Raw genomic sequence first — 22,160 nt, 5'->3', positions numbered from 1 at the left:
CAGTTCTCATTATTCTGATTACTTTTTTCTCTCCGTTCTCAGCTCTAAGGATCACTGTATTTCTTATGAAAATCCAAAGTTTTCATATGCAAAAAGCAAATTTCTGTTTCTCATGTTTCACCAGAAAAGCTCAGAAGCATAAATTTTCCATACCCATTTCCAAGTAAATGAGTCAAATATAAAAGAAACCCCAAAACCATACTTTAAAAGACAAAAAAAACCCCCAACCCTACCAGAAATTCCAAACAAAACAAGAACTAAAAACTCACTTCTCAAAAAGTGACTCATAATTTTTGAACTCTTGAAATTATTGCTCTTCATAAAAATGAGAGTGATTTCAATTTTAGCTCCTCATTTTTGTGTTTTATGTTCTTTTGTTTCCAATTCAGATTGTTCTCCTGAAGTCAGAGGTAGAATGTGGTCCTACAGAATATTTTCTTCTGAAATGAGATTTGTTTACATTTACTCTCTGCAGAATTCCTGTTTGGGCAGATGGCTTTCACAGGTGCCTGCACCATTTACATTTCTAATTAAATAAAGCCTTACACAGGGATGAATTTCACACCATCAGAATGTGTGTGAAATGCAATTAATATTTCTGTGCTAGGTGATCTCCTAAAGGTAGGGCTAATGAAGATATGAGGGTGTACACAGCAAAAGGTGAGAAAATTCATTTGCAGAGCGAGCATGTGGCCAAACTGAAACTGTCCAAGTTGAAAAGAACATAAGGATTCTGAAATTCTTTAGAAAGACCTTCCTGAGATGACTTTCAGTCACCAGAAGAGGAGGTAGCAGGACACTGTTTTTTGGAGGTGTCATGATACCCAAAGGTATTTTAGCATCAGGGAGTTCATTCATTTCCTCTGCAGTACAGTATTAAATTGCTCTCCTTTTTTCTGCTTTCCAACCATATTCTATGTGAGCAGTTTCAGTGCAAATGTTGAGGTCAGTAAAGGTCACCAGCATGTGTGTGCTGGTTTATTAACTAAAATCAAAAGGTGTTTCTTAGGCTTGATGTCTCACCAGGAGTGCAGTTCTAGCACTGTGGCCAAACTAGCACAGGAGTTCTCTGAACTGTGACATTTCCTTACACCACCTGGCAATAAATTCTGAAAGAAAAAAAGTCAGAATATTAAAACAGAGTCTTTGCTCTGTACATTTCTGAAAGCAGGAGGTTATAAAAAATTTGGATTTTGCTTGTTGGTGAGCACAGGATCTGTGGGTCTGAGTAGTCAGGACTCTGCTTTACTTTTCAGACTTCTATCCTTTTAAGGTTTTCATGAGCAAATTGTTTGCTGCATAGCTGTTATCTTTGTTCAATAATTTGGCTTTTTTCTTACTAGCTGGTAAAGGATCCTCTTGTACTAATTGCCCAGCACTTGACTAATTGTGTGAACAATATTAATATATGCAGAATTCTACATATGACATTTAAATATTATTTACAGTGTGTTTAGCTGAGGTCTTTCTTTAGGCACCTATCAGCCTATAAACCCTTTATTATATCTAAAAATAGGAAATCTACATGGTGTTTAAATTCAGAATATATTCTGCTTTGAACAAGCCTCTTTCCCTTAAACATATATTTGCCTGGTTTATTTTTTTCAAGGTATTTTTAAAGTCTACTGTCCACAAAGTGAAGAACCTTCCTTAACAGAAATTATTTTAATGAGAACGGAATTTAGTTCAACAGAAGTTTATTCATGAGAAAAACAAATTAAAAGAATAATTTTCCTTTTAAAAGACAATTAATTAAAAACTGTCCATGTGATGGCAGATTTAACATTTTGTCTGACGTGTTGAGAAGAAGAAAGTGCCTGGAATTGCACAAGTGGAATAAAATGTTCCATTTCACAGCAAGGCCAAGCTTGAGTCTTGTAATTATTTCAAAGGGAGTAAAGGTCATTTTCTATTTGCTGCATCTCTATTATGTGAGGCTTCTGTACCAGGCTTACAGAAGTTAACTCATGACCCATTTAGATTGCCCAGATTTCAAAGTCAACTTAGACTGTCACAAATCTGATAAAGTAGACCTATTGCCTTCTCTAAGTACTGCCACAGATGATGTCCAAAGAGGCTTTTTATTTATAGCTCTGTAAGACAAGAGTTCCAGCTTTAAGGCTTGAGTAGCTGGGAGATCAGAACATGATTTCCCTCTTACTTGCTGTGCTAATCCTTCAGGGGAAGAGCTGTTTGTAGATAAATTTCAGGATATATGGCTTGGGCTGTTTTTCTGGTGGGGACTCATTATATAACTTTGCTTGCATCTTGAGATGGGAAGAGGTTTTCTCCTGCTGTGATGGCATTTTTATGCATATTCATCCAGGAACACTGAGTCAGAAAGACAGGTACTTTAAACCTGCACCTGTGCACACAGAAAATGTGTGCAGAAGATGCATGTGTGCCCCTCTTACTGTGCATATGCCCATTGAAATGCATATAAGGCAGGTTTTTTAACAATCAGTAATCAAGCTTTATGCACAATGTTCAGGGCAGGCTCTGAATACCTCAGTTCACATTTGCAGATGTCTCCTGCTGGAAGACTGAAGGGGACATCCAATTCTCAAAAATCTCCAATAAAATCAGTATATCAGTGTTATTAAGAGAAGGAGGGATTGGGAGATGTGGTTCTAACCCTTTTTAAGAAATGCAGGAATAGTGTGATGATATCAAAACTAATAGTAGTCAAGAGTATTGTACTTTTCTTGGTGTATACTTTAAATCTTTCTCTTCTTTCTTGGTTAACCCTTCCAAGGGACCAACATGGGGCAAATCAGGATGGAAGGCAAAGGTGTCCATCTGTTTTGTTTGCCTTCCATCAGATTAATTGCCATGAAATATTCTGGCTGTTTCTTGCAGTCTGCTGGCACTTCTGGCCAAGCTTTTATAGCAACTGTCAGTGGCATGAAACAAATGATCCAGCAGTTGGTTCCCATAAGAACAGCTAATGCAGGCCAGGTGGGGCATTGCTGCCTTTGGATTTTGTAAATGGGATCACACAAAACTTTAAATGAGTGGGAAATGCAAGAAGAGAGAGCAGGTCTTGTATCACTGTGATTTAACAAATGGACTGTGAGTGGTGGGGAGCAGGGAAACATGCAGATGTTAAAACATTGCAGGGCATCTCTTTAGGATCAGGATCAGCAGCAGTGTTGGGTGATCAGGGGCTGAGAGATGCTGCTGGTGCACTGGGAGAAGTGAGAGTGCTGGTGAAGGAGAAAAGAGCCTTCAGCATTCACTGGCTTGGCACTGGGGAGAAATTGTCTTCACTTTGAACCCAAAGAACTTCATTTCCAAAATGGTAATTGCATATTGAGGATGTCTTGAGTAAATAGAGCCATTGTGCAGAACTGCTTGAATTTAGGAGCAAATGTCATTCAGAACTCTGTTTGTTTCCCTGCTTGTCACACGTGCCCTCTCTAGCTGATGGTGCTTGGGCTGCCTGACAAGCAGCAGATTGCCCATAACAATTTGGAGATCAGGGTGGTCAGGTTTAGTAAAACACCTTTAGATGTTCTAAAGCAGAAAGTACTTCTGAAAATGCACTTGGGTTAGAAAATATGATTTGGCGTTTCCTGCTCTTAACCTTGCCTCCTTTTGCCTCTCTCTTTAACCTTTTACACTTTTTAGTAATTTCTTTCTGCTTGCTGCTTCTTTTTTGACTATTGTTACCTCCATGGTCTCATTTAACAGCTGCCAAGAAAAATAGCCCTTCAGGTTGTTTTCTCTATTCAGGGATAAAATGCTTCAGAGTCTGAGATCAGAATTGTACCTATTCCCAAGCAATTTTATTTTGCTTTTAAGCTTCCTCCTTTGATGTTCCTGTGGTGACACAGAACCTGGGTGACCATGTACTAACAGTGACACAAACTGAATTCAACTGGAACCTTCAGATCTACCTCCAATGTGATGCATACATTTCTTTTTTCAGTCCTCTCTTGGTGTAAACAAGCTTTTGATTATAGGGAAAATGGACAAACTGTGGCTTGGAGGGATAGAAAAGAAACAGTTCATACTTGCTAGCAAAGAATTTCTTTTATAAATGAAACTTCTGCATGTGAGCCTTTACCCTTGAATGTAGAATTTCTTCTGCAACTTGGTGATCAACTTTGAAACAGATTTGCAGCTCTTCATTTATCACTTATTCAAATCAAGTTGCACGTGCTTAATTTCAGCATATATTTAGGTCCAGCTGTATTCAGCTAGGTCTAAATAAATGTGATTTTTATGAGCATCATTACATCTTATGTTTTTAACGGACCACTAACATTCTTTATTGATATTCTGAACTGAAATTCACCTTGAAAGCTACTATTTTGTAATTTCAATGCCAGCCCATATATATAAAAGTGAAAACCTTACATAAAAAATTGTTTAGCAAGATTTGAAGGGGAAGTGTGAAGTGATGGATATTCTGTTTTATGAGTATGGACCCCAATGTTTTGTTTTATGAGCACTGAGCCAAAACCAGCTATGGTTCCCAGAAGCCAACATGATGGATGATGGAGTGGATGTTAAAAGTCTATTTCTGTTTTTTTTTCCCCCTCAGGTTCTGCTGCTTGCATGTGCAGAAGATTTAGAATGTGTCCCTGGATTCCAGCAGAAGGTTTTTTATATAGAAAAGCCATTTGAATTCACAGAGGACCAGCTGGTTCTGAACCGTATGTTATTTTCATATATTACTATTGTGCAAAAATCAGAATTGTTTATGTATTCATTTCATTCCTGCCATTTATCAGAAAGTGTTTCTTTGTTTTGTACCTGAGATTTTGGATATTGCCATGATTCAGTCTGAGTTCCCCTACATTAATCCTATATCTCTATGGACTTGACTCTGTTTCATGTATTAGAAATGGCAAAATACAAGATATAAAAATTTAGGGCTGTGTGAATATAATGAAAACCTAGAATCAGCCACTTCTTAAAAATTAAATTTACTCTGAATTTTTTTCATAATCTTACTTATGAGCTTGGAAATCAGGACTTGCCCTCCAACATCTCTATTAAATTATCTCTGCAACTCTGATTTAGAAGTTTGTATTTTGAAAGCATTTACAGATGATGTCCAAGTCTTTACATGAAATTCAGGGGCTGGAAGAAGTTTGGGATCATCAGTGATAGCAAAGTGTCCCACAGCTGGAATATTCAGTATATTTCTATTGAGCAGGTGTCACATTATAAAGCCCAATCTGGCACCCTATACCTATAGCACTAAACTGAAGGAGATTTAACAGTTTTTCAGTTCTGGTGTTAATTCATTCCAATACTTCAGGGTTACAAATTGTTCATTCTATTCTGGGACTTCAGCAGTGTCAAACAAAAGTGGTGCCTTATCCAGTGGTTGATGTCTTTAAAGACTTAAAAAAGGATTTAAGTGCTGTCATTTCAATAATTTCAAACACACCTGCATTTTTACATGTGATATTTATTACTGATGATGATTTGTTGTGCTTGGCTGCTGGTGCTGAACCAGGAATTCTTCTGGCTCCTGTGTGCAGTGTCTGGATCCTACAATGGGATACATCCCAAAGCTTGTGGAACCAATAAATGCAAACCAACATTACTCACCAAATGCACACATTTCCCATCTCAGTTCCCTGCAGATATCACTGCTGCATATTGATGTATTTTCACCTCAGATGAAGATGTAATCTGTGCACATTCACTTTAAAATAGCATTAACTTCTCAAAATGAAGTGTCAGAATTAGTTGCCAAAGTCTATTGAAATAACTCCTTTAAACTTAAGTCACTCAGCCTTTGGAGGTACTAAAATAAACCTAGGATAACATTCTTAGTCTCAACATTTTGATATGTTGCTTAGTCTGAGCTGTTTTTTCACAGGAACTTTAGAACAGGAGTAGTAATACTAGTCAGAGATGAGAGGTTGTTGTTCAGCTTAGGAAAGAGATTTCAAATTTCTTATTTCTTTGGGGAATTTTATTTTTCTCTGGAGTTCTTGTTTTGGAGTTGTCAAACACATTATCCCCACATGGCTAAAAGTTTAAATTCTTAGAATACAATTAGATTTAATAAGCATGAAGAATTGAAGGCCTATTAAAAGAAGGAATATGGATGAACTAGTGTTAAATTGAATAAAAGCAATGTTTGTTGAAGACTTTTTCTGCTTCAGACCTTTGATGCTGTAGTGTGTCTGGCCAGATCTCCTGCTGATTTGGAGGGGATCACCCCAAGGATGGGTTGGTTCAGCCAAACTGACTGCACTGCTCTGTGGTGACCCAGCCAGTTCTGGTGCTAAATGAGCAAAAGTAAAATGAGCACAATAATTAAGATGCCATCATTAGTGAGAGGAGGAGGGAAGAGCAGGAAGAGACTCAGAAATGCCTGGGAACAATCTCTGGAATTAAATTATTTTAATAAGCAGACAGTAAATTGGTCTAATGTGCAGTGTTGGACAGAGGCAGAGTGGTGATGTGTGATCTTGGTTAATTCAATCACCCACAAACAGGGTGTCCTTCATGCAGCACCATTAAACCTCAGCACAGTTCCTTCATTCTAGCTGTCAACAGAATTGATAATTTTAATTGTCTGTTTGAATACACTTTGCATGCTCTTGCATCTTTTTATGCCCATTACCAAGAGCAGTGTAATTCAGCAGTTGCATTGCAATGGGAGGCTTACCAGGGCTGTGTAAATTAATAGAGCAAATATGTAAACCAGGCCTATAGCAGTGATTGTTTTTGTAGTCCTCAACAAGCCAAGGAGCTCCTTAATTCTTTTCTGAAGTGCAATAATACAGTCTTTTTCTTTTTTTCTTTTTCAATTTAAACAAGAATCTACTGTACCTTTCATTGCTAGCATATCCCTTGTAATTAAATATTGCTTGTGGCTGCTTCTTATGTATTTATTACTTCTACATATGGCAATGTTCATTATATTTTACATTTACTGATGGGAAGAATGAAGAGAAGACCATACCGAGGGTAGAGAATTTTATCTTATTTCTTGTTCTGATTTGTAGCAATTTTTATTAGAGCCTACTTATGAGCTGGCCATAAGTCCAGCTGTGTGTGCATCTTCTCCTTCCTATTAGTTTCACTAGTATTCAGTAACTATTAATTTTTCTGTCATCGTGCTCAGGCTGAACTGGCTTTTAAATTCTTATTTATTTATTTGCTTTTGCATCTCATTTAGTAGCAAACTCCAGACTTGGATAATTTGTTTGTCCCAGTTTGGTCTTTTTTTTTTTTTTTTTTTTTTTTTTTTTTTTTTTTTTTTTTTTTTTTTTTTTTTCCCCTCAGGTCCCTTCAGATCTCTTTTTAACTTCTATTTGCTATGACCACAAACAAAATAAGGCATTGCTCTTTTTCTTTGGGTCTGCCCAGTTTTTCCCTCTGTGTGCAGAACCTTGATGAAGTGAGAAAAGACCCATGGAGTCACTTTCTGGAAATAGTAATTATGTCCACATAATTATTATTCCAGCAAACAATTGTGCCACTGTTTTTCCTTCCTTATAGACTTTTTTTTTTTTTTTAACTTTACACTCAGGACCATCTTTGCAATCCAATAAAGATCATGAAGATTTCCACATTCTTGATGAAGTGCTAATTGACAGCATTTAATTACAAGTTTTACACCTGTCAGAAGCACTTGTGGCCATGAAATGCTCCCCTTTCAGAAATCCTGTCCCTGCCAAGGCTGGCAGGTCACTGGCAGTGACAGGGCTCTGTCACACTGGGCTCAGGGAAAGTTCCTAATCAGACCCAACAAACGTGGGGATGTAATTGTGTTCCATTAATCACGTTTATACTTAACACACATCGGGCTTGGCTTTGGGGGGTATTTTTAATTGACAATGAATCAAATAGTGCACTTGAATAATGGAGACAATTAACATAAAGCACGAGGTGATGCATTGTGCATACTAAACTGGGGAAGGCACTGCCAGTGCTTTAAATGTCAAAACAAAGGAAGTGTTGACCCTTACTTGAAAAGCTTTAATTTGAATGTTAATTAATGGCTGACCTCTTGTGTCTCTTACGTGATAGATTGCATGTTCAGAGCCTGGGTTGCTTCAAGATGAAGGTTTTGTCTGTCTGCATTTGGAACTTTTTGTTCTGTGGATTTTAGCAAAGAGCTTTCTACTCAACCATATCAAAATCATTGTTTACTCATAGGATGTGAAATACCTTAGTAGACTAATTAATGATTAAAAGCAGGTTTTCAAATGTCTGGCAAAGCTGTGGCCTCCAACAAGATTTACTTTGTTCCAACCAAATAAAGCCTGTGGAAAGATCAGAGAAGACCATTCCTCCTCCTACAGCCTGGTGTGCACACGGATCATATCCCTGGTCGTGCTTGCACCAAATATTTCCTGTTGATCCTGAGCTGGTGCTGTGTGAGAGCTGTGGTTTATCACCTCCACCCTTCCCAGTGATTCCATGCCATTTGTCTGCACAGATGGCCTCTCCCTGTGCCTGTCCCATGCTGCCAGTAGTGCTGCTGTTCCTCAGCTGCTCCTTCTGATTCTGGAGCTATCACACCCACTTCATTCTTCTCCCCTTTCCCTACACCTTGCACAGAGCCAGTGTGGCAGCTTCATTCAGCCCCAGTGATTTGCCAAAGCCTCTGCAGGGCTCTGACCCAGGGTTTGGATGTCACTGTAAGCTCTTCGAGCTGGATATTGCAGGGTTTGGGCAACTGGGATTGCTCATGGTAGTTGTAGCTTGCAAAAGAACATGTTCAGGCAAGGTAAGATTTTAAGCTTAGCAATTTCTTGCAGGGGAAACTGTCTTGGTAATAGCGAGATAACTCTGGATTTTCCACCTATTCAGTGTGTCCTTGCTGAAACAGTGTTGTGGCTTTTCAAAATGAAGAAGTTTTTAATGCATTTTGAGTTTTACAAACATCTTAAGTTTTCTTTCAAGTCACATAAATCGCTCGCTGTGTCAAGAATATGCTTCAGAAGATATTGAAAAATGAGTTGGTTCCTATTCCTTGGCATTGAGGGAACAGGTTCAGTGGAAAAGCATTTCAACTTTCCTACCCAGATAGGGAAGTGCTTGTTATATCCTAAAATATATATCTTAATGGGCTCATATGCATGGATAGAATTTGAATACTAGAGCTTCAATCTGTCACTTGGGTATGTGGTTAATATAAAGCATCTGGAACTCTTATTCCATGTGAACAGCAATATTGGTCAGGGTTTGAAGCAACACATCTTAAGCACACTATTTCTATTTAAATGGTCATAGGAAGCCAAATTCATGTAAGTAAAATTCCAGGATATATCTGGGGCAGTGTGAAAAATGTTTGCAAAGTTCTGGAAGTTTTTAAGTGGGAGGCTGGGAACTTTACTGCCTGTTTGTGGGGGCAAGGTGAGGAAGATCCTTTTGCACCTAAATATCTGATGCATTGCCTTTTAATTGAAGTTTGATCCTGAGCTCCTACATGGAGGGAAAACGTTGTCTGGGAATACATATTATGGCCAAATAATGCAGAATGTGTCAAATGTGCTTCTGAATGGATACATGTGGATTGGTGTCTCAGCACAACAATGTCACATCATCTCTTTAACTGCTTTCACACATGATGGAAGCAAAACAAAGTAGGAGAGAACAGTTGTGGAGTGCCAGGTGGTCAGACAATTCCCTCCCAAACAATGAATGTCAACTTCCAGAACCGAGGAGGAAGGAGTTCAAAAATAGAGTGTTTGATTTTTATGCTTATAAATTGAATAAAACTAGTCTTTGCAAAGCTGGGACATTAAACTGAGCAGGGTGAAATAGTTAGTGTCTGAAAAACATCTTCAGGGCTGAATCAAAACCTCTCTGGGTTGCAGTCAGCTCTTTTAACAGAGGGAGAGGCAAATGTGTTGGTGAAATTTCCTCTTGGCATTTTAATTCCAAAGTGGAGGAAATGAGGATCTAACTCAACATTTCTTGCCTGTTTCATTGAGAAAAGCCACACGATCCTGTTTAAAAAACAAACCCAAACAAACAAACCCACAGGAGAAGTGGGTGAGGATCTTTGCAGTGGCAGCGAGTGCTCTGTTAGCAGCTTGGTCTGGATTTAGGAAGATAAAAGTAGCAGATTACTTGGTTTGGGATTTAATTTGTTTCTGGAGACTTTCCAAGAGCCATAATGTTTCACAGCTAATACTTTTTTGAAATACGTGTGGGCTTTGGTTGGCTGAAAGATGCCAGCTGTTCTCCTAATAATCTAAATCAATGGCCAACTGCTTGGTATGAGCAGGTTGGGTCTCTTGCTCAGTGCAGTGCAAACCTTGTATTAATAATGTCCCCAGGTGCTGCAGTGGAAGATTTCTCTGCTCATTTCCAGTTGGCAGTTTCAGAACAAAAAAAAAATCAAATTAACTAAGATATTACTCCTGAACAGATTACCCAGGCAGGCCACGAGGCAGCTCCTTCTCTGCAGGTGGACAAATATGTTGGAAAGCCAAAATCTCTTTTAGGAAAATGGAGGTGGCTTGGTTTAGGCCAAGGTCCATAAGCAAATAATCTGACACTGATTGCTGATGGCTGGCAGGGTTTCCACAGGGTTATCTTCCTGAGGAAATGAGAGGCAGGGGTGTGAGATCTCTGGGGACAGGTTAGAGCTGGGGTCACTCTGCACAGGATCCAGCACCAGCACAGCTTTGTCAGCAGGAAAATTTGTCCCATCTGACAGAGAGATGCAAATCCCCCCACACAGAGATATTAATGCATTTCTGTAGAATATTTCTTGGTATTTTCACAGACTGCCTTTCTGACAGGACTTTTAATTTGAGGATCTTAGGAAAGCACCATTCAAAAGAATCATGGCTAGCTAACCTTTTCCATTACATTTCAAAGTGCAGTGTGGACATTTAGTGGGAATTAATGGGAGTGTGTGAGGTTAAATCTTCCTTTAAACATAGAATCTCATTTAAGTTAATGATATCTTAAAGCATGCAAGTATTCTTGAAAATAATTGTAGATGTAGTTCACAATTAATTCTGAGCTTTTAGGATTTCTCTCTGTTAATCCAAATCAAATTATAACTTTTCTAATGTAATTATGATCATGCTTCTACTTGCAGTTTTCTTTCCCTTTACTTATTCAAATCATCCCTTTTCAGACAGAGCAGTCTGTCTGCTTTAATGGACACATCTCCTTTTCACACAGCTTTCCTTTGCCATGTGATTTCTCAGTCTTGCCTTGAGAATAAGTACCACTGGCTGTAACTCAGGAAATATTCAGAAATTTCTTAGACTGGGGGATTTTTCTAGCTGGAGGCTAATGCTCTGATTTTGTTTTATGCCTCTCTTCAGCCTATACACCTGAACTTCTTCCTCTAGAGAAGGGAAAGTATCTTTTAATGGATTGATTCTGAAAACTCTGGTTGCTCTGGAATGACTTTGTGCATATTTGTGTGCCTTGTACCTGCTGCTTCTGGGGCAGAAGTGAACCTGTAGGCAGGGGAGTGAGTGCATGTCATATTCTGTGATGTGAATATTAACTAAAATGTTTGTCTTGGGTTTTTTTAATCCCTGAAAAAATATCAGCCTGGGCAAAGGGTAGGGTTTGCTCAAATAAGAATCCCTGCCTGTAAGGGATTGTCTTTAAAAAAATTTGAAATTCCTTTACCAAAGAGTTATAAAACTAGGAGCCTTGGGAAGAACTAAAAGATTCCTGTAGTGGTCTGGGTTGTTGCTTTTTAGACAAGAATTCCACTTACAATACTCACTTTGATTTGTTTACCTTCTTTTAAAAAAGAAAAAGCAATAAAAAAAACCCAGTGCAACCTTTGTCTCTCAGCTGTGGAGAGAACTGAAGCAGAACTGAGGGGCCTTTAATAAGGAGGCAATGCTGGAGCATCTTTACAGGTAGTCAATAGCAGAAGAGAAATTCCTCCCTGAAGTTGGAGCCAGCATTGGTAAATCTCTGACACTTTTGAAACACTTGCTGGCAAGTACCAGAAGCTAAAAGCAGGTTAGGCTGAAGTAAGTGATAATGTCCTTGATGCACAGCACCATTCTGCTGCCAGGGAGTCAGGTTTGTGTTATTGAACAGCAGATTGTGGATCTTTTCTCCCTTATCAACAGTGCTCTAAATGCTCTGTCTGGATCTGGCTTTATGCATGAACTGGATTGTCTTACCTTGGCCTTTTTCTGAAATAGTGTAAAGCAAGGTTGTAGAAAATTGGTGCAGTTTTAATTTTGTTAATATTGTATTCTATAATTAAATATATTTATATTCTCTATTAACCACACTGATAGGAAACATTGTTCATGTAAATGTTAAGGCACGTGGGTTTTGTTTACCTTCCTTTGTGTGGCAGTGAAACAGAGGAAACACAAAAATGTACTCTGGCCTGCTAAAAACCCAAATTACCTGGTTACAAGTAGGACCCCTACAGAATTTTAATTACAGTGCCAGCTCTCAACACTTACAGTAGAACAGTAGGGAGACAACTATAATTTGACCTTTATAAAACATTAACACCAAACTATACAAAAACATAACTTCAGCTTAAAAAAACACAGTGGGAGGCAGAATTCAAGAAATTATGAAAACAGTGTAGTTATGATATTTTAACTTTTGGAAAAAGCACAGCAATGTGCTGGTGTGGACAGCAAAGTGTGATATTGGTGTGTTTGGTTCCCTGAACCATTTTGTGATCCTTGTTCAGAAATGAACAAGGTCAGAAGAGGATGAGGTGAGGAAGAGGAGGGATGGAGCAGGACAGTCCATGGCCTGTTGGGTGGGAATGGCAATGAACAGAACTGCTGAGCTATGAAAGGGACAACAGGGCTGACTCCAAGGTGCAGGAGCACCAGAAATGGTCACAAATCCAAATGCAGTTTTGGTTAGTTCTGGCTGAAATAGTCCCTGAATTGTGGTGTGGCAGCTCACAGTGTTTTAGCTCTGTCATCATGCAAAGATGATGAATACTGTGCCCCAGGTCTTCTCTTGTTGTTAATTTAATATATAATAAACATACTTAATAAATGTCACTTTTTAAAAAATGAAACAGATTTGAAGCTGTAAACAAGGATACTTTAAATGTGCCATAATAAAAGGAACATTTGAAGATGTCTGAATGCTAAAGTTGTAAGTTGCCTTGGTGTGACCTGAAACATTTTTATTTTGCTGTTTGCTGACAGGTAAAGCATTAACTGCTAAAATCTCATCTTCCCTAAATTTTGATGTGCTGCTTCACACCATGTCATATCTGTGTTAAAAGGTGATGCTGGATTCAGACAAAAATTTTGGGGGTAGGAAGGCAGTTTTTCCAATATTGTTGTCAAGAGCTTTCCAGGGGTTCATTTTGGCTGAAAAATCCATGAGATCAGCTGCCTAAGATTTGGTGTTTGGCTGTCCAGTTACTATTCCTCTGCTTTTTGGGGAGTTTTTTTGGTATTTTTTTAAAATCAAGGCTGTTTTAGCTGGAATTTTTATTCAGCCTGGTTTGTGTATTTATGGAGGAACCACTCAAGTGCATCATAAAAAAATATAGGAAATAGTGATTTTAAAATATTTTTTTCTAGAGCAATGAAAGCAGTATTGTGGGAGTTATACAGAGTAATTTGCAACCAAAGAGCTCGTTTCATTTAAATTTTTAAAAGTTACATTTGTGACAGAGGAAAGAGTCTAAAATTACCTTTAATAACAGAGCTGATGAGTTCACTCTTCCGATTAATAAGAAAATGCAACTCTCCAAATGTTCTGTAAGATTTGGTGTTTCTTCTGAGAAATCAGTCAGATCTCATGCAGGTAGGCAGGAGGTTTTTTGGCATAATAGAATAACAGCTTCTGTCAATTCAATGTAAATCAAAATAAGAAATTTTGTTTAAAATTATATTATTACTTCAGGCACTTTACTTTTATTCTTTGAGACACTTCCTTTAATAGCTTCTCCAATAAAGTTTGAAGAAGCTGAAATATAGAAGCTTTAACACTTCCATAATAAATCTATTAAATGTAATGCTTCTGAAAACATTGGGCATTGACTACTTACTGCTGTTTTTATAAGTCAGCATCACTTCCCAGAACTGATACTAACCACAGTTAGCTCTGGTAATTAATTGAAATGAAATTACTCAAATGATGGATGAGAGCTGGGCACGTTTGATTTAACCCTTTCTGCCACTGCAGCTGTGCTTTAGATCCTGATTTAGAAGGTGTTTAAGTAGCACCTTAATTTCAGCTTTTCCCTCACTCTACAGAACGTTGTCAGAGCCCAGGTTGTCTCAGCTCCAGCACCAGTTTTTTCTGGCACAGAATGCCCTTTTGGAAAGGCTCAGGCTGAGCTGTGAGCAGCCATGCAAAAGGAAAGATCTGAGAGCCTCCAGCACAGGAGTTTTCTGTGCTGAAACAGATGATTTGAGCTGATTATGCTCAGAACCATAAATACAGCAAGCAGTTTGATTTCCATGGGCGAGTGCTGTTCCTGCTGAAATTGAGTTTTCCTGCACAAGCTTGTGCCAAAACTCTCATCCTTCCTGTCTGCAAGGGCTACTGGATTTTAGGTAACTGATCAAACAAATCTCGACTGATCTTTGTAATGTTCTCTTAATAACCTCTTAAATCCAGAAATCTCTGGATAGGGCTGAGCTCTGGAAATAGGTGCAGGGGCTGCACCTGCTGCTGCAGTGTGTGGGTGAGAGCATCAGGAGCCTGGGATGCTGAGCATGGCTGGGGGCAGCAGCTGGCACTGCCCTCTGGAGAACTGACAGATTTAATGCTTTAATAAAGAGAGAAATACTCGTTAAATTAGGTTAAAGACCAGATTTAATGTGGCCAAACTGAAAACAATGGGTTGTGAGTAAAGGTGGTAAAATTGTTCTCTGTTGAGCTTTACTATTCATGCAGGTCTAGAACAAGTCTGCCTGCTAAAGATCTGGGTTTAGAGAACCCAGAGGCAGCCTCAGCTTTCAGTTTGTCCTCTGGGAAAGCACCTGATGAGTTTAACAGAGCTTTGCCAGTTTAGGGATGTTCCAGATTTCCCCCTGAGTGGTTCCTTCCAGAAACAGCCTGCAAAGTTATACAAACACAGAATAGAGCCCTCAAAGCAACATTCAGGCAAATACAGCAACCTCTGCTTCTCTTCCCTCACCTCTCTGTGACAATCTTTGTGGAAATCTTTGAGATTTTACACACTGTTTTCTTGTTGAGCCTTTCCTGAGGAGCAGAGCTTTTACTAGAACCTACACATGCCATATTCCCAGGAGACTGAAGTATTAGCTGTGCACATAAGCCTGTTTTTAATCCTTCTGTTGCCTCTTCTGTTGAAAGAGTTTTCCTTGGTAATTTGCCCATTTCCATGAGTTAAAGTTGTTGTTTCAATCCCTACTCACCTGAGTATTTCTATTTTTAATACTTTAAATCAATCAAAGAATAGATATAACCATGAGAAGCATCACTGATTTCCAAATAAGTATTTTATAGGTATTTTAATAACTATTCAGGGAGCTGGAACTTGCTTGTGATGTGTGCACAGGAATATTTGGATGTAATGATTGCAAAGTATGTAGGGACATTTAAAGTTAGCTTCCAGCAGAAAGCAAAGGAAAAAGTGCATTATTTTCTGGATTCTGAAATCATGTACTAGACTATCATTCTTATGGTTTGTTTTTTATTCCTTTTTTTCTTATAATAATCAGTTGGATAGAGCTGAAATGGTTCCACTAAAGGGCTTGGCACAGCTGGCTGGTGTAGGAGGTTTCTGCAGAGGGGACAGTGCTTGTTCCAGCATTTTAGAGCAAGCAGTGCAGGGAACTGGAACCTCCCAGATCCTGGTGGGATTCTGGAGCTCCTGGTTACATTAAATCTTCTCCCTCCAGTGTATTGCTTTGTTATTCCAGGACCTTATTTACCTTTCCTACATTTGTTAAAAATTCAATGTTTTTTGGTTTTTTTTTTTTTTGGTTTTTTTTTTTTTTTTTTTTTTTTTTTTTTTTTGTCAAGAAGAATGCTTTCTCTTGCATTGAACAGGTTTTTACTTTGTTTCTATTTTGGTAAGAAAAATGATTTTTCCTTTCAAATTTGATTCTGGTGGAACTCCTCAAAACCTTTGGCAGCTGAACCAAAAAAAAAAAAAAAAAAAATATTTGCACAGCCCTAATGGTAATTGATTTCCCTGGAACACAAGACTGCATTTCCTCTTTGGGATGCCCCAAAGTGATTGGAATTGGTTGGAATTGCTCTCATTTTCCAGAGCATCAGCTCACCTCTGATGGTTGATTTCCAGGGGGTCTCTGGATTTAGAGACCATGTGCTTCCTCAGGTGTATTTGTTTTGGAGACTTCAGATAGGAAAAAGTAGAGAAACCTTCCCTTGAATGGAGGAAATGAAGCAAGAATGAATGAATTATCTCTGAGGAAGAATTTTTGATTAGCAGCATCTCCTTCCAATCAATTGTTCTGATCTCAAAGTTTCTTTTCTACCATGCTGAAAACAGTGTTGAGTTTTTGCCAGTTCTACTGGTAAATCTGAATTCAGCAAAGTCTGATGTAATGAATGCAAATAATGTTCTGTGTACATCCTTTCCAATTCTGTGCTAAAAAAATATCTAATTAGAAGGATTACAGGAACAAAATGGGGGAAAATATAAATTAATTTTCCTCCCAAAAATATAGAAATATAATTGGCAATTTTACTCTGAAGGTTCCAAGGGTTTCTTGAAAACTGTTGAGGTATAGTCCTGAAATCTTACAGGAATTATAAAAAGTGCTGAACACTGAACTGCAAATGCCATTTGTAGCTGACTTCATGCAGCTCTGTTTTACCTCTGGAAAGTAAAATCAATTTCAGATTAACTTTGACAGGGAGGTGTTGAGGTATGTGAGTCAGCACTTACTCAGATATTTCTGCCAGCCTGTTGGGAAGACAAAGAATTGTGATGGATATTATCAATAACAGTGCTAGCCTGAAAGGAAAATTGGCAAACTAGGTTAAGAAACACTTTTCTGCCTTGTCCTGGCACTCTTCACAAAAAAACTAAATTATAAGTTGTTATTAGTGTACCAAACTAAAATTTGTCTTGAGATTTAGAACTTTTTTTTTCCCTGTTCTACTTTTTTTATTTTTTGGAAAAAATCCTGCTGTTATTGCTTTTACAAGTTTTTTATTTTCTCCACATCAAAATCTGAAATAGCTTTTTTTTTCTTTTTGTCTGAAACAGTGTGTTTTGTAGAAGTCAGTACAGCACAATTGAAACAATGAGGGATTTCATTCTTTTTATCCACAACTGTGGAGCTATATTTAATAACCCTTTATAATAATCTTTCCACTATACTGAATTATGTATTGATTCTTCTTTTGCATTCATTACAGAATTCCAGAAGGAAAATGGGCTTTTTGATGTCAACCTGAAACTCTTCACAATTTTGAATACAGTATTACACATAATTCTGTGAGGACCTAATCACACATCATTTGATTTCAGTGAAACAACTCTCATTGACTTCCCTGAGAGCTGGCTGAGACTTGGCTTGAACTATTGCTGTGTTATTGAAAGTATAATGAGCATTTTGATTCAATTTCTCATCTCTTTCAAGGGTTACATGTTAGCTCTGCTGCACAGAATGATGGATTATTGGGTTGGAAAATCCCCCTAAGATCATTGAGTGCAACCATCACCCCAGCACTGGATCCAAGAGTCACCTCCAAGGGTGGGAACCCAGCCACTGCCCTGAGAATCCTGTTCCAATGCTTAATAACCCTTCTAGAGAAGAAAATTTGCCTAATAGCCAATTTAAACATCTCCTGGTACAGTTTGAGGCCATTTACTCTTTTCCCATCACTTGTTGAGATCAACTCTGTCTGATTACAATCTTCTTTCAGGGAGGTGTGGAGAGCAATAAGTTCTCCCCTGAGCCTTCTTTTTTCCAGGTAAAACATCCTCAGCTGCTCCTGCTCACATCTGGGCTCCAGCTGCCCTTGGGTCACACCCCAGAACCTCAATGTCTGTCTTGTAGCTCTCACAATATTCAGGGCACTGTGAACCCTGGGTGGAGCTTTCAGGGAAGCACTTTTAGAACAGACTTTGAAAGTAAAAAAAACATTTGAACTTTTTAAAATGACAGATTTTGCTGATGGAGCAGATGCTGTGTGTGGAAGCTGGGTCTGTGGCTCTGTGGGCTGTGCTAAAATTCCAGGGGTTAACAGCTCTGGAGCACACAGGGGTCTCTGGTCATTGATTTTTAGCAGTTGTTGTCACACAAAGTGCGAGTGGCATTTAAGAGAGACAAAGCACCATATCAAACTTAATGCCTTTGATTTCCTTCAAATCACCTGCAATCCATGTGGACCTGTCATAATTTATACCTGGCTCAGCCACAGCAAGAAGTCTGAAGCTGTCATGTAACCTGCACCAACACTTGTGCACAAGAGAAATGGCACGTGCTGCTCACTGCAGTTGGGTCCAGGTATTTATCTCTCCTTACCCAGAAGGCTGCCCTGAGCTTAATTGGCCTTTCTCATTATTTATATTGCTAGGAAAAAAAATGGGATTAAATACCAGGAGAGGAAGATAACGGAGGTTTTGCTGCGTAAGATAAATACAAATTAATTCCTGTTTGTTTCTAAATATGATAAATGTGACCAGGTTATTTTGGTCTTCCCCACTGCCCCCAGGATAATCTTAATAGGATAAAGTGGTCTCTGAAAGGCAATTAGCAGGATTCCTATGAACTGGGCCAGGCATGGGCCATGCTCAACCCTCTCCTGATTAATGCTCATCTTAATTCCATTTCTTGGGATTTATTTACTCATTTCATGTGTAATGTATTTAGTTCCCTTAGCTCTGCTCTGTGGTTTGAAAGTGATCTGGTGCCTTTCCAGTCCCTGTCCAGCTGCACCTGTGAGCAGCCAGAAGGGCTGGACAGCAATGGAAGCTGAGCTTAGACCACAATCCATACCAAGTCTGATCAGTACCAATAATTGAAATAATGAATGTTGTAATGATGCTTATGAATAGGGAATCAGCTAGGAAGACACAGGATGAAATTCAGCACCTTGTGGCAGCTCTTCTCATTTTATTGAGAGGAATCATGTTTCTTTGGAGGCGTGCAATTCACAGTGGAATAAAGCTCTAGGGAAAGCTCTTCTCTCTTACCATATGCCTTATGTGCTATACCACTGAAGTGATTTTTATTTCCTTATTTTTAAAATTATTTTCTAAGACAGAAATCCCAAAGTTGATCACTTCTTACCCAGTTTTCATCCGTGGCTACATTTGGAGAATTCCAGGACAAGCCAGGATCTGTTTAAGAGTCTTCCAGCAGATATTGTTACATATGTTTAATTAATACTGCACCTTTACTACTGCAACTTCTCTGTTCAGGAAGACTCTGCCTCCAGGAGGCTTTTGAACTCATTTGCTGTGCTTCAACACCTTTTGTGAGCTGTGCTTATTTCTTTTATGTTTATTTCTGTCTTTGGAAATTGGTGCAGTGGGAAAGCAAGGTCCCTGCCACCCACCTGCTTCCTTGAGCTCAAACTCCAGCACCAGCCCACCTACAGACCAGAAATAAGCAAACAAACAGCTCTGACCAGAAGGTTTCAACAATCAGCATGTCCCTCTTGTTCTAAAATTAAATGAGATGCAGAACCTGTCTCAAAACAGCCTGTTTGAGGGGCCATAGAGAGGGGAGGTCCATTATTGGAATTGCAACCTATTTACACCATGTACAGCAGCATCCTGTAGCTGGTAAATGTTCTAACTGCCAGAAGTAATATGACCTCTGAGGCAGGGAATGTCTTCCTAGATCTATTTTCAGTTAGTGAGAATCTTAGTAGACCATTGCTGGAAAAAAAATAGGGATTAGTGAGTTTTCCTACCTTTAGAATACATCATAAAATGTTGAAATAATAAAATAATTCCGTACGTTCTTGGAAGATAAACACTAACAGGGTACAGGAGGGTTTGGAGTTTTGGGTAATGACATTTCTCTGGTATGTTTGGGGGTACTTTGTCCTGTGCACAGGCTGTTGCTGCCAAGCTGGGAACCTGATGCTGAAGGGACCTTTACACCCAGATGGTCACTTTGAGCCCCTCACACCAAAATAGTTGTGGCTCAGTTCTGAGCTGCCTGGAGCCACTGCCAGCACTTGCTGACTTATTCCTTTATTGCTCCCTCAGGATCTTTGCAGTGTGTTCTAGCTGGAATTGCTTTTGTTTAGCTGGTTGTGCTGTTTTACAGACAGCATTCACCCAGCAGAGTGTTCACTGTGAGGAGAGGAAACAGGAATTCACCAAGCCCTGTCTGTGGTCCCCATCAATGCTCTGCAGCCCCATTTATTGTGGTGCTGAAGGAGGGAGTGCAGTTATCTGCCACAAGGAGAAGGAGCTGCATAAATGACATTGAGGGTTTGTGTGCAGCTCTTGGCAGAGTCACCTGATGGAGCAGCTTTACCTTGAGCATTCAATAGGGAGAGAAAAGTTAAAAGCTGGAAAAAAAGTGCTTAGTGCTGTTGGAAATGCATATGATTAAGGAGTTAAGACCCTAAAAAAACTCACTGCTTTTCCTTGGCCCTGCTTACTGCACAATGTACATAAGTGCTTCTAGTTAAGTCACTGAGGCTGCTGGCAAACTAATGCAAGCACTTATGAGGAAAACATATGCTTTGTGGAATGCTGACTGGAATTTTAGCTAATGATCTATTCAGCTCCGGGTGCCATACACAGATCATGAAACATTTACTTCCAATAATTAGCTGTTTTGTAGTTTGGGGCTTTTTATTTTTTATTTCTTTTTGTTCTTTTTTAATCCTACTCAGGCATATTGACAAACATGGCTTTTTGCTCTGCTCTTGGAGAAAGTTGCAGCTGCAAAGGTCCCTTGAGTTATGCCAATCACTTGCAGATGTTCTTCTGAAAGCAGAAATTAAATAGAGTTTCTTGATGGCAATAAATTAAAGAAAAATATTAGGCTGTTATCTCTAAAAATGAGTGCTCTGGTCAAAATGCATCAAATACTGCTAATATAATGATGACCTTTTAAAGGAAAGCACATTATGCTGGGACTGTCTTTGTCCATACCTGTGGAATGCTGGTATGCAAAAGTCAAGCTATTAAGCAGTGGAGAAATGGAGTGAAAATAATCTATTTTGCTTTTGACTGCTGTTGCTGTTCTGATAGGCACATTCTTCTCTTTTTTTCTGCTGTATTCACTCATGCTCTTCTTGAAGCATAAAACATAGAGATGGATCAAATGCATGATAACATTTTGGAACATTATATCCTACTGCATTTTGATGAGTTGGATCAAAATCCCAATGACCAAAAGCTGCTGTTCAATAGCAAAAATGAGCAGAACTGCAGAGCAAGATAAGCAGGGTCCTTGTCTGCCCTCATCATGGTCAGGGAGTCTAGAGCCCAGGCACTTGCTCAGAGCAAGAAGATTTCCATTTACTCCTCAGAAGCTCAGATTTCATGTGAGTAGTTACTTTAGCAAAGATCCCTGGAAGGTGTTCAAGTACTTTTGGTGATCTGTGCCCAGATATTCACCTCTGCCCATCACAGAGATGTGGAATCAGAGCTCTTCTTTCTTTACAAGTGTGCTCTGGGATTGGTTAAACTCACATTTGCAAGTTATTAAAAACCTGCCAGCACTGAATCAATTCCAGTCATTTTCCAGATACTTGCTGGAGAAATAGGACTTAATTCCTAGGGCTGTGTTTCCAAAACCTTTTCTACCAGCTTATCCACTTGGAAAATATGTTTTTTAAATTTTTCTTTTGTCTGCAGAAAAAAAGAGGAAAATTCCTTCTATTTGGCTGTTTCCCAAGAGAATGGGAACAGACAAAGAGAGCTAAAACATTTTTGAGCTTTAAGAAACTCTATTTAAAAGAAGGCTTTGCTTCCCAGCCTGAAGATGAGTAACTGTGAGCTGCCTTACTTTGATGGGAGGGATATAATATTTTACAAGTTTGATACAGCTGTTCTCCAGACACCAATTTTGAGATTTGGTCCCAGTGAAACTCAGATCCAGGTGGGACTCTGGTAGTTAAACAAGGAGCAGGTGCCCAGGCATTGGCACTTGAGGAGGAATTTCCCATTCCTTGCTGTGTGTGCAGGAATGCCCTGAGCAGAACCAGCAAGGAGGAGAATTTTCTTCCTGAGGTCAGCAGGTCTTGGCCACACCATCTTCAAGGGACTCTGGGGAAGCACAGAGAATGGGAGAAGTGCTGTGCTTGCACAGGGAGTTAAA

The 22,160-nt window shown here is 39.0% G+C and overlaps 1 protein-coding gene across 2 annotated transcripts in view; it reads left to right on the top strand.

The window, feature by feature from the left end:
• CDH13 (cadherin 13) overlaps positions 1-22,160 on the top strand; it is a gene marked incomplete at its 3' end in the record, with an annotated part of 419,157 nt that overhangs the window by 79,261 nt on the left and 317,736 nt on the right. For both annotated transcript variants that reach the window (XM_079316432.1, XM_079316431.1), the window contains exon 2: positions 4,550-4,661. In XM_079316432.1, the coding sequence (XP_079172558.1) occupies positions 4,550-4,661 (112 nt within the window). The remainder of the gene's footprint in view (positions 1-4,549; positions 4,662-22,160) is intronic.

The sequence above is a fragment of the Erithacus rubecula genome, assembly GCF_903797595.1.
Source record: "Erithacus rubecula genome assembly, chromosome: 12".
Classification (NCBI taxonomy): domain Eukaryota; kingdom Metazoa; phylum Chordata; class Aves; order Passeriformes; family Muscicapidae; genus Erithacus; species Erithacus rubecula.
Note: the sequence above shows the minus strand (reverse complement) of the source record. Positions and strands in the feature narration are given on the sequence as shown.